General features: G+C 36.2%; 1 protein-coding gene across 1 annotated transcript in view; it reads left to right on the top strand.

The window, feature by feature from the left end:
- Window positions 1–13,583, top strand: part of LOC103587143 (FCH and double SH3 domains protein 2-like) — a gene marked incomplete at its 3' end in the record, with an annotated part of 256,186 nt that overhangs the window by 51,867 nt on the left and 190,736 nt on the right. The window contains exon 3 of the mRNA XM_008568560.1: window positions 7,202–7,247. Coding sequence (XP_008566782.1) covers window positions 7,202–7,247 — 46 coding nt within the window. The remainder of the gene's footprint in view (window positions 1–7,201; window positions 7,248–13,583) is intronic.

The following is a 13,583-nucleotide window of genomic DNA, read 5'->3' as shown; positions in this document are numbered from 1 at the left end:
AGAAAAAGAAATACCACATGTTCTCACTCATTGGTGGGAACTAAAAATAAACAAATTAATTGACCCACATACACACACACAAAAAAACCCGGGGGTGGGGGGAAGAAGATATAACAACGATACTTTTTTGAAGTTGTTACAACAAGCAAACAGTAAGGACATTTTTGGGTGGGAGGGGAGAGAGGGAGGAGGGAGGGAGGTGTTGGTGATGGGCCATAATAGTCAAATACATTGTATGTTGACAAAATAAAAATTTAACGAAAAAAAAGTATAAAAATGCCACTGAGAGTATTTAAATTAATTAATATGCATATTCAGAGTAAACGAATTAATTCCTTTTTCAGACTTCATGTGAATATCTTTATTTCAAGATGAGTTATAGCTAAGCTTAAAAGGGTAGTAAATAACTTAAATATTTATATTTATCTTTTGTAAAATATGAAAAATTTCATCTCTTACAAAATATATAGGTAAGTTTTCCAGATTTTTTGATGGTGGAAGTATGAACTAGGTCATTTAAATTAGTCTCTTTTGCTTGGACATTTATAGTAGATGGGGAGATAACATATTTAGTAGTGCTAGTCATAATAACTTCTAAGTCCAATTTCAGAAAAGCAACATGGGTGTAAAAAAGTGCATATGTTTATCAGTGTGAATTTTTTTTAAAAAGACTTTTTTCCCCTACATAATACATATTTTTACTAAAACATCAGAAATTGTAGAAAGCAAAAGCAAAAGAAGGCAAAATCCTGTAATCTCAAGACCCAAAGAAAATTTTCATCACTATTTTGGTGTATATACACATATATACGTATAGTTGACCTTTGAACAACACAGGAATTAGGGGCACTGACCCCCCCAGCAGTTGAAAATTAGCATATAAATTTTGACTTTCCCAAAACTCTTAATAGCCTACTGTTGAATAGAAACCTTACCAGTAACATAAACAGTCAGTTAACTCATACTTTGTATGTTATACGTGTTATATAGTGTATTCTTACAGTAAATCTAAAGAAAAGAAGATGTTATTAAGAAAATCATATAAGGAAGAGAAAACACACATATGGTATTGTACATGTTTTTATTGAGAAAAATCCTTGTGTAAGTGGATCTGCGCAGTTCAAACCTGTGTTGTTCAAGGGTCAACTGTATATGTACCATATATATGTGTGTAATAATATATAGTTTATATGTTTTCTTTTAATGAAAGTAGACTAATTACATTTTAAAGGACTGCATATATATGTTAAATCTTCATAATAGTCTGTAATACCACATATGTAACAGAGTCTTACTTCACTTTTTTTCCTCCAATTTTTTTATTGTAGTAAAATGCACATAAAATAAAATTTACTATTTTAACTATATTTAAGTGTACAGTTCAGTGTTGTCAAATACATTTATAATTTTGTGCAACCATCACCACTATCCATCTCCAGAACTCTGCATCTCGTAAAACCGAAACTCTGTATTCATGAAATAATAATTCTCCATTTCCCTCTACCCCAAGTACTTGGCAACCACCATTTTACTTTCTGTCTCTGTGATTTTGACTATTTTAAGTTCTTTATATAATTAGAATCATGCAGTATTTGTCTTTTTTGTGACTGACTTATTTCACTTTGCATATGTTCTTAAGGTTCATCCATGTTATAGAATATGTGAGAATTTTCTTCTTTTTTTTTTTTTTTTTTTTTTTTTTTTTTTTTTTTTTTTTTCCCTCCCCGTGGGTTTTTCCCTTTCCCTTCAAAAAAAAGGAAAAAGGGATTTTTTTTTTTTTTTTTTTTTTTTTTGTCTTTTGTCTTTTTTCCGTGTCCGGCAACGGATCGCAACCCTCAGTGTTGCCCCCGTACCGGACCGGGGACCGGCAACGGGATCGCAAGCCTTGGTGTTGCTCCCGCGCCTCGCTCACTGAGCGGGAGCCGGTCTGTACGTGGGATCCGAACCCTCGGACGGGAGTGCCGCCACGCTTCCCAAGCGGCGCACTATCCAGTGCGCCACCGGGCCGGCCCCAGAATTTTCTTCTTTTTTAAGGCTGAATAATGTTCCATTGTATGTATATTCTACATTTTTTTGTCCATTCAGCTGCTGATGGACACTTGCTCTGCTTCCGTGTTTTATCTATTGTGAATAATGCTGCTATGAATGTGGGTATACAAATACTTCTTTGAGACCCTGCTCTTAATTCTTTTGAGAATATACCCAGATGTCTTTCTATTTATTTACATCTTCTTTAATTTCTTTAAGAATTGTTTTGGTTTTCATAGTATAGGTCTTTCACCTTCTTAGTTATGTCCTAAGTATTTAATTCTTTTTGATACTATCAAAAATGGACTTTTTCTTAATTTTGTTTTTGGATTGTTCATTGTTAGTATATAGAAATGTAACTGAATCTTATTTTGACTTTGTATCCTGCTACTTTACTGAATTTGTTTATACAGTCTACCAGATATTTTGTGGAACCTGTAGGGTCTTTCATATATAAAATCATACTATCTGTGAACAGAGATAATTTTACTTCTTCCTTTCTAATTTGGATGCCGTTTATTTCTTTTTCTTGTCTAATTGCTCTGGCTAGGACTTCCAACACTGTTGAGTAGAAGTGGTGAAAGTGAGCCTCTTTATACTGTTACTGATCTTAGAGGAAAAGCTTTCAGTCTTTCCCATGGAGTAGGATGTTAGCTGTGGGTTTTTTGTATATGGCTTTTATTATATTGAAGTAGTTTTCTTCTGTTTCTAGTTTGTTGAGTATTTTTGTCATGAAAGTGTGTTGAATTTTGTCAAATGCTTTTTTACCTCAATTAAGATGATCATGTAGTTTTTTTTTCTTTCTTCTGTTACAGGGATCGATTTTTGTGTGCTCAATCATTCTTGCATTCCAGGAACAAATCCCTCTTGATCATGATGTATAATATTTTTAGTATGCTGTTGAGTTTGGTTTGCTAGGTTTTGGTTGAGGATTTTTGCCATCAGTGTTCATAAGGGGTATTGGTCTGTAGTTTCCTTGTAGCATCTTTATGTGGCCTTGGCTTTAGGGTGATGCTGGCCTCATAGAATGAATTAAAAAGTGTTTCTTTACCTTCAATTTTTGGGAAATGTTTGAGAGGAATTACTGTTAGTTTTTTAAATATTTGGTAGAATTTCCCAGTGAGGCTATCAGGTCCAGGGCTTTTCTTTGCTGGTAGATTTCTGATTACTTGTTCAGTCCTAGTTATAGGTCTCTTCAAATATTCTATTTCTTTGTGGGTTAGCCTCTGTAGGATTAGTGTTTCTAGGAATTTGTCCATTTCATCTAGGTTATCTAATTTATTGGCATACTGTTGTTCACAGTACTCTCTCATAGTCTTATTTCTATTGAATTGCTGAGTGTTCATCACTTCCATTTCTGACTTTAGTCTTCTCTCTTTTTTTCCCTAGTCCATCTAGGTAAAGGTTTGTTGATTTTGTTGATCTTTTTGATGAACCAACTTTTTGGTTTTATTGGTTTTCTTTATTACTTTTTCTGTTCTCTATTTTGTTTGTCTCTGTTCTGATCTTTATTATTTTCTTCCTTCTGCTACCTTTGGGTTTAATTTATTTTTTTTCTGGTTCCTTAAATTATAAAGCTAGGTTGTTGGTTTGAGATCTTTCTTGTTTTGTAATGTAAGTGTTTAGAGCTATAAATTTCCCACTTGCCAGTGCTTTTAATATTTCCATTTTGGGCCGGCCCAGTGGCTCACTCGGGAGAGTGCGGTGCTGATGGCACCAAGGCCCCGGGTTCGGATCCCATATAGGGTTGGCCGATTCACTCACTGGCTGGGCGTGGTGCTGACAACACCAAGTCAAGGGTTAAGATCCCCTTACCGGTCATCTTTTAAAAAAAAAAAAAAATTTCCATTTTGCTCACACATAGGTTTCTTTACTTTCACCATGTCTTTCTTAAATTCTCTGAGCATCTTTACGACTGCTTTAAAGCCTTAGTCTGATAGATCTGCCATCAGGTCTTTTACAAGGACAGTTTCTGCTGGGGAACAGCCATACTTCCCTGTTTCTTTGCATGCCTTGTGATTTTTGTTGAAAACTGAACATTTGAATGTAATACTGTGGAAAGCTCTGGAAATCATTCTCTTCCTTCCTCAGGGTATGCTGTTTTTTGTTTTATCTTTTTAATTTTTAAATTATTGTAGGCTATCTGTACTGAGGATTAGCCTGTGATATTAACATAAGGTCTTTTTGGATCCATACATTCCCCTGGGCATGCACAGTGACTTTCTAATTTCCCCTGTGTGGTGGGGGTACTTCAAAAAGTTCATGGAAAGATTTGTATTCTTTTAATTCCATTTTTCCATGAACTTTTTGAAGTGCCCTTGTATGTGCATTTGCTTTTGAATGTCGTATTCTTCGATGTCTGGCTCCCAAAAGGGAAAAAAAAGAGAAAAATAGAAGGGGAAGAAAAAGGTGCTGGCCCTTTAAATCCTCTGGAAGTTACCTCAGCCAGAGGAAGAGGGACTTGCATCAATCTGAGGTAGATGCAAAAACAATGGCAGCCCCCTCTTCATCTGCACCTCTATGGGCAGAAGTAGCAATCTATGATCAGAGCACAGATCCTCAATATTTTAAGGACAGGGTTCTTTTTGCCCACCCTGGCTCTGGTAGCTGTTTGTAAGCTGCTCTAGGAACATACACATGGCTGCCTACCACAGTCTCAGGGGTGAGGAGTGGTGGCTGCTACTGTGATAAGAGCTGAAATTGGCCAAAATTAATCACGGTTTATCATCCAAGCCTTCCCCTGGAAGTTTAAGTCTTCAGTTGACTCTAGAGTTCCAAAATGATTACATGAGAAGATTCTTCTAGTGCTGTTATTGTCTAGGTGGAGAGACAGATTTCTGGTGCTTCCTCATCTACCATTTTCCCAGAATCCTCTCCCCTTGCTTAACTCTTAAATCCACTGGAGACATTTATTATATAGAATCTTACTTTTATTATTATAGGTTATTTAAATCACCCTTAGGGGTGGCCGGTTAGCTCACTTGGTTAAACTGTGGTGCTGATAACACCAACGTCCAAGGTTCAATCCCTGTACTGGTCAGCCGCATGCATGCATGCATAAATAAATAAATAAAAACACACACGTAAATAAGAAAATAGAAAAAAAAAGAATCACCCTTGAATAAGCATGAATCTTTAGGTTTAAAGAGAGACTTTTCTTGGGCCGGCCCGGTGGCGCACTGCTACAGTGCGCCGCTTGGGAGTGCGGTGGCGCTCCCGCCGAGGTTTCGGATCCCACATACAGACCGGTTCCCGCGCACTGGCTGAGCAAGGTGTGGGAGCAACGCCGAGGGTTGCGATCCCGTTGCCGGTCCCGGTCCGGTACGGGTGCAACACTGAGGGTTGCGATCCGTTGCCGGACACGAAGAAAGACAAAAAAAAAGGAAAAAAAAAAAAAAAAGAGAGAGACTTTTCTTTGTTATTTTTAATATGAGGTAACTAGTTATTCACTCAAATATAGTAAGATCTTGAATAGTTATATTTCTTATATAAGAAATCAAAAGTCATTTTGATAAATGTAAATAAATTTTAAGGTGGGAATTTTAGCTTCTCTTTTTTCCTATTCTAGCTCTTTTCTTTTTTTTTTTTTTTGTCTTTTTGTCTTTTTTCGTGACTGGCAACGGATCGCAACCCTCAGTGTCGCGCCCGTACCGGACCGGGACCGGCAACGGGATCGCAACCCTCGGTGTTGCCCCCGCTCCTTGCTCAGCCAGTGAGCGGCCGGTCTGTATGTGGGATCCGAACCCTCGGCGGGAGCGCCGTCGCGCTTCCCAAGCGGCGCACTATAGCAGTGCGCCACCGGGCCGGCCCTCTAGCTCTTTTCTTTATTTGTTTTCTCCCTTGACCTTTTACTCTTGTATGCTCTGCCTTGGTGCAGTGGTTTTAAGAGCACCGATCCCTGGCACATAACAGAAAAGTCTTTAAACTCAGAATATTCAAGGTAATTTGTCAGCATTACCATATTTTGTTAACTCTACAATGCCTACAGTTTGTTAAGTACACTGTTATTTTATGTACCATTAAGATAAAAGAAAATACAGTTAATCATCATTGAAATATGCATCCCAGTATCATAAATGTTAATATGTGAAAAATATGTACTTTATGGCCGGCTCGGTGGGGCACTCGGTAGAGTGCGGTGCTTGGGAGTGTGGCAGCGCTCCCACCGAGGGTTCGGATCCCATATAGAGGCCGGTCTGCTCACTGGTTGAGCACGGTGTGGGCGCGACACCGAGGGTTGCGATCCCGTTACCGGTCACGAAAAAAGACAAAAAGGAAAAAAAAGAAAAAAAAAAAAAAGAAAGAAAAATGTGTACTTTAGAATCTATGATATCAGTACATGTATGGAAAACATGCTCTCATCATGCCACAATTTGTAGTGGCCTTGTAGTTTGTTTTGTAACTCTTGTAAAAAAAAAAACTGAAGTAAAGGTAATGATTTGACCATTTTTTGTATTGAGAAGCTGACCAAAATTTGATTTTCACCTTGTTTTCTGTGATTCCCTGTATGCTGGATAAGTTCAGTAAACATTATTAGTGCCTACTATGTACTAGTTATTCTTAAAATAGCAGCCAACATTTATGCAGGTTTTACTGTGTGCTAGGCACTATTGTGAGCACTTTATATATTTCAAATAATTAAATTTTACAATATCCCTCTGAGGTCAATACTGCTATTATCCTCATTTTATCAAGGAGGAAACTGAGGCACAGAGAAGTCAAATGACTTGGCCAAGATCATACAGCTAGGGTGTGGTGGAGCTGAGATTTGAATGTAGGTCACTTGACTGCAGATATCATGATTGTTAGCAGTATTCCCAAGCACATAGAGATGAATAAAATATTGTGCTTTCCTTCCTTCCTTCCTTCCTCCCTCCCTCCCTCCCTCCCTCCCTCCCTCCCTTCGTTCCTTCCTTCCATCTTAATCCTTGACTTGGTGTTGTCAGCACCATGCTCTCCCAAGTGAGCTAACCGGCCATCCCTATATAGGGATCCGAACCTGTGGCCTTGGTGTTATCAGCACCACACTTTCCCAAGTGAGCCACAGGTCGGCCCTAAAATATTGTCCTTTCCCTCACACATCTTACCAGGTAGTATTTGAAAGTGTGTTGATAAATTTACATGAAATTATTAAGTTATACTTTTGGTAATTAATTTTTATTTGTATTTTTAGGACATTCAGTCAGAAGAAGGCTGCTATAGAAAGAGAGTATGCACAGGTAAGCTTGGAATTGGAGGTCCCCATTCTAGATATATCTCTCTTTTCCTTGGCTTAAGGGCAGATAAGTTTGTTGGAGAGAAGCCTTAGTATCTCCACATACTCCTTTTCTTCTCTACTTTTTGCTCCATTTGAATCTTCAAGTGATGAGCTAACTTGTTCCTTGTTACAAAGAAGGTTGTAAGCTTTTTGGAAGAAGACAATATTTACAATATTTGTAAAGTATTTACAAGTATGAATGATAAAAGGATACGCTTTACAAGTATATATATATTCATTCTCCTTTATATTCCCCATTCTTTGCAGTTTTTGAAAGGTTAATTTTTATATTTATTCAATCAGGCATTTAGTTTTCATTATGGCCCTGTTGATAGGGAGTGATATGTTTTCAATTTATGGTATGCAACATTTACAGAATGTTAGATTTTCCTTCTAATGATCTCTCGTATGTTAAAATTTTGCTATAATTACGACTTTTATAATTTGTGCATCGGGAGGAACAACTGTAAAAGTCTGCTCCTGTGTTTATAAGCTTACCTGTGGATATTTCTTGGGAAATGTAAGCATTTCCTTCTTTAATTTAATTTTTTTTTTTTTTTTGTCTTTTGTCTTTTTCCGTGTCCGGCAACGGATCGCAACCCTCAGTGTTGCCCCCGTACCGGACTGGGGACCAGCAACGGGATTGCAACCCTCGGTGTTGCTCCCGCGCCTCGCTCAGCCAGTGAGCGGGAACCGGTCTGTATGTGGGATCCGAACCCTCGGGCGGGAGCGCCGCCGCGCTTCCCAAGCGGCACACTATCCAGTGCGCCACTGGGCCGGCCCTTTAATTTAATTTTAATTAATTATTTTTGATGGCTGGCTGGTACGGGGATCTGAACCCTTGACCTTGGTGTTATCGGCATTACACTCTAAACCAGCCAGCCCACCTCTTTCTTTATTTTAATTCGAACTTTATTTGTACCCTGATAGCCAAATCTGCCAAGAAATAATTGTTGATATATTGTGTTGTAGGTGTGTGAGAATCAATAACTACTCTTCCATGTACAAAAAACAATTTAACATAATTTGGAAATTTTGGCTCTTTTGATCAATTACTTTCTATGTGGAGTAGAATTTTAAAATTGTTCCTCCTGACACACAAATTGTAAAAGTCATAATCGTAGCAAAATTTTAACATACGGGAGATCATTAGAAGGAAAAATTAACATTCTGTAAATGATCTACATGGTAACTACTATTGCTGCTGCTTCTTTTATTCTCCTTATAAATAATGAGATTAGGGCATGATTTTTTTGTGTACGCTGTCAGGTTTTAGTTTTTTTCTAATTTTCTTATAGTCGATTATGTAGCTGCTGTCTGTCTTTGATTTGATAGTCTTAGAATTATCTGTCTTGAAAGCGAGATAGAACTCATTAATTCATTAATTCAGCAGTTGTTGAGTACTTATAATGTATCAAGAGCTTTACGTAATGTATAGCATCAGTTCTAATATTTATGTTGAACTCTATTTCTATGCATATATAATAAATATTAGTAACGATAGCTAACATTTATTGAATCCTTACTTTGTACCAGGCTCTTTGCTGAGTACTTTACATATGTTATCTGGTTTAATCCTCTCAATCCTGTGAAATAGGAAGTTATGATGTTCTTTAAAAATACACTTTCATATTTGGAAATATATAATATATGTATATTTATAAAATTGGGATGAAAATCTATGATCTGCTTTAAAAAATTTAATAGAACATGAAAAACTTTATATGATATATTCTTCTGTAACAACACAAAGTTTTAATCATCAAGTAAATAGGACATGTTTATGATTAAAAATGTAAAATAATACATTGAATTATATGAAAAGTAGCAGTCCTCTGCTCCAATCTCAGTTTCCTTCCTCAGAGAAAATATTAAAATGAATGCCTGTTTGGTTCTCCTGGTGACTATTTCCTTATCTTTAAATAATGTACTTATGACTGATTCTCAGTTTATCAACTCTACATATTAGCACTTGATTACTTATAATAAATGAGAAATTAATTTACTAAGCTGTGCCTTTCTAGACAACTCTTTCCAGTATAATTGTGGCATTAGTTTAGTGCATTTATTATTTTTGTAACTCTAAATGATATATTAAAACTTATCTCCTTTTTTATCAAGTACATAATATATATATACACACATTTCTATTATATATATGTATCGGTATATGCATACCTGTATATATGTGTGTACATAGTACTATAGAATTACATTTTACAGAGTGGTCAAATTTCACCTTGAAAACTTTCTTTAAATGTCTGTCATATAGCTTATACCTGGTTTTGTTTATACAATTCTCTGTAATAATGTATGTAAAATATGTAATGTATCTCATTTCAGTTTGTATATTTCAAAATTTTATAAAGTAATTGTATTCAGAAATTAAAATGTTCTAGTGTCTCTCTTGAAACAATTGAGCATATTTATGGAGAGTCAGTTTGCTGACTGTTCCTGTTATTTGTCATCATATTTGCCTTTTAGATGATTTGTCAGTTCTTACTCTTCGGTGTTTTCCCAGTTTGCTTTTCAATTTCTTTCCTGAGGATCTAGTCAAAGATATCTCTATCCTCTTGTTTGGTTGCCTAAACAGTGTTTTTACTTCTTTTCAATATAAGAGAAATCCTTAAAATAATTGACCCATTCTTTCTGTAGATTTTGCCAGTAAGCACTGATTATTTCAGGCTTGTTTGCATTCTTTATATGAAGACATACCCTCATTGGTGATAGGGTTTGGTCAGAGAGGACACTTGCGCTATTTAAATTCTCTTCTTCGGTTTATTTTAGAGTTGAAATTTGGGGGAATAAATTTTTAAAAATTGAACTATAGCATATATATAGTAAGATGGACATATCCGAAGTGTACTGTTTGATAAATTTTTGTGAAGTGAACACAGTCACGTTAACTACTAGCCCTATTAAGACATTGTATGTTACCAGGGCCCCAGAAGCAGTCCATACTCATACTTTTCAGCAGTAACCAGTACTCTTTTATCAGAATAGTTGTTATTTTTGGATTTCTGATGCTGTTTGAACTTAAATTAAATGGTACCATGGAGTATGTACCTCTCTGTGTCTGATTTTTCTCATTCATCATTAAGGTTTTGAGCTTCATCCATGTTGCATGTAGGAGTAGTTCATTATTTTTTACTTTATAGTATTTACTGAATGAATATATCACAATTTGTTTTTCCAGTGTACTGATGATGAAAGTTTGAGTTGTTTTCAGTTTTGGATGATTTTTGAGCAACGTTTCTAAACAAAGGTTTTATGCATGTCTTTCAGTGGACATATGTACATATTTGTGTTTGGTATATGTGGAGGAGTAGAAATGCTGGCTCATTGGGTATGTGTATGTCCTACTTTAGTAGATACCGCCAAACAATTTTGCAAAGTGATTGTACCAGTTTACAGTCTCACCAGCAATGGATGAGAGTTTCAGTGGCTCCACATCTTTGCCAACATTTGATATTCTCTGAAATTAAACAGACTGACATTTTGATGAGTGTAGTAGTATCTTATTTTCATTTTAATATACTTTTAAAAAATTGACATAAAACATACATACAGAGAAGTGTGAAGCTCATAAGTATGCAGTTCCATGAATTTTCAAAGTGAACTCACCTATATACTAGCATGCAATTCGAGGAACAAAATGGAACAGTAACAACATCTAAGAAACCCCTCTTGTTCCCTACCTTTACTGCCTTTACTCTCAAGCAAGGAATCTACAGAATTGACTTTTGTTAAAAAAAAAAAAAAACAAAAAGCCAGCTTTATTGAGATATAATTGACACACAATAAACTGCACAATTTTCAATTTGATAAGCTTTGACATGCACATACACAAGCGTGCTTCAAAATGTTTGTGGAAAATGGAATTAAAAGATAAATTTTAAAAACGTAAATTAAAAGAATCTTTCCATGAACATTTTAAAGACTCCTTGATATATCTACCTTTGAAACTATCATCACAATCAAGATAGTGAACACATCCATAATCCCCCAGGTTTCCTTGTATCCCATTATAATCTCTCCCTCCCATTTATTTTTCCTTGATTTCCTTTCCCCATCATCCTCAGGTAATCACTGATTAGCTTTCTATCACTATAGATTAATTTTCATTTTTTAGAATTTTAATTTAATAAGTATAATCATACAGTATGTACTCTCTTTTTCTGGCTTCTTTTTTTTTTTTTTTTTTTTCCGGGTCCGGCAACGGATCGTAACCCTCAGTGTTGCCCCCGTACCAGACCGGGGACCGGCAACGGGATTGCAACCCTCGGCGTTGCCCCCGCGCCTCGCTCAGCCAGTGAGCGGGAACCGGTCTGTATGTGGGATCCGAACCCTCGGGCGGGAGCGCCTCCGCGCTTCCCAAGCGGCGCACTTATCCAGTGCGCCACCGGGCCGGCCCCCTGGCTTCTTTTATTCAGCATAATTTTGCAATTTATCTATGTTGTGTGCATCAGTATTTTATTTCTGTGTAATATTTTATTGTATGGATATACTGTAATTTATTTATCCATTTACCTGTTGCTGGCGATTTGAGTTATTTCCATTTTTGGGATATTATAAATAAAGCTGCTATGAACATTTGCATGTGTACAATAGTTTCATTTCTCTTGGGTAAAGAGAGTGGAATGGCTGGTTATTTTATTTTTTTATTTTAATATTTACTTGTACATATTAGTGGGGTACAGTGTGTTGTTCAATACATGCATATACTGCACAATGAATCTCTTAGGGTAGATAGAATAGTTTTGTACCTGTTAGTCCACTACTTTTCCTCCCACCACGCCCCCTCCCCTCTTGTCCTCTGGTAATCATTATTCTACTCTCTACTTCTATGTATGAGAACCACTTTTGTTTTTTTAAGATTCCACTTATGAGTGATGTGGTATTTGTCTTTCTGTGCCTGACTTACTTCACTTAACATGATGGTTTCCAGTTCCATCCATATTGCTGCAAATGATAGGATATCTTTTTTTTAAATAGCTGAATAGTATTCCATTGTGTATATATACCAGTTTTTTAATTCATTCATCCATTGATGGGCAGTTAGGTTTATTTTATCTCTTGGCTATTGTGAACACTGTTGCGATGAACATGGGAGTGCAGGTGGTTTTTATGTTTTTTCTTTTTTGATATATTTGATTTCATTTCCTTTGGTTATATACTCAGTAGTGGCATAGCTGGTCATAAGGTAGATCTGTTTTTAGTTCTCTGAAGAACCTCCATACTGTTTCCCACCATGGCTGTACCAATTTACAGTCCCACCAACAATGTAGGAGAGTTCCCTTTTCTCTGCATCCTTGCCAACATCTGTTATTTTCTGTCTTGTTGATAATAGCCATTCTAATTGGAGTGAGGTGATATCTCATTGTGGTTTTAATTTGCGTTTCTCTGATGATTAGTGATGTCGGACATTTATTTTATGTGCCTGTTGGCTATTTATATGTCTTCTTTTGAGAAATGTCTGTCCAGGTCTTCACCCTTTTTAAAATTGGGTTATTTGGGTTTTTTGCTATTGAGTTATTTGAGTTACTTACATGTTCTAGATGTTAGCTCCTTGTCTAATGTGTAGTTCCCATTCTGTAGGTTTTCTCTTCACTTTGTCGATAGTGTCCCTTGCTGTGCAGAAGCTTTTTAGTTTGATATAGTCCCATTTGTGTATTTCTCCTTTAGTTGCCTGTGCCTTTGTAGTCTTGCTCAAAAAAGTGGTGCCCAATCCCATTTTGTGAACATTTCCCATATGTTTTCTTTTAGTGGTATGTTTTTATTAGTAGTTTCATAGTTTCAGGTCTTAAATTTAGGTCTTTAATCCATTTGGAGTTGATTTTTGTGTATGATGAGAGATAGGGGTCTAGTTTCAATCCTCTGCATGTGAGTATCTGGTTTACCCAGCACCATTTATCAAAAAGGCTGTCCTTTTCCCACTGTATCTTATTGGCACCTTTGTCAAAAATTAGTTGGCTATAAATGTGTGGGTTTATTTCTGGGCCCTCTGTTCTGTTCCATTAGTTTGTCTGCTTTTATGCCAGTTTTGATTACCATGCTGCTTTGATTACTATAGCTTTATAGTATATTTTTGAAATCAGGAAGTATTATGCCTCCAACTTTGTTCTTTTGTTTAAGATTGCTTTAGCTATATGGGGTCTTTTGTGGTTCTATACAAATTGTAAGGTCGTTATTTCTATCTGTAAAGAATGTTGTTGGTGTTTTGATAGAGATTGCGTTGAACGTGTAGATTGCTTTGGGCAATATGGACATTTTTTTTTTTTTTTTTGTCTTTTTTCCG

Source organism: Galeopterus variegatus, unplaced genomic scaffold, assembly GCF_000696425.1.
Source record: "Galeopterus variegatus unplaced genomic scaffold, G_variegatus-3.0.2 Scaffold423, whole genome shotgun sequence".
NCBI lineage: Eukaryota > Metazoa > Chordata > Mammalia > Dermoptera > Cynocephalidae > Galeopterus > Galeopterus variegatus.
The sequence above is the reverse complement of the archived record's forward strand: the minus strand, read 5'-3'. Positions and strand labels throughout refer to the sequence as shown.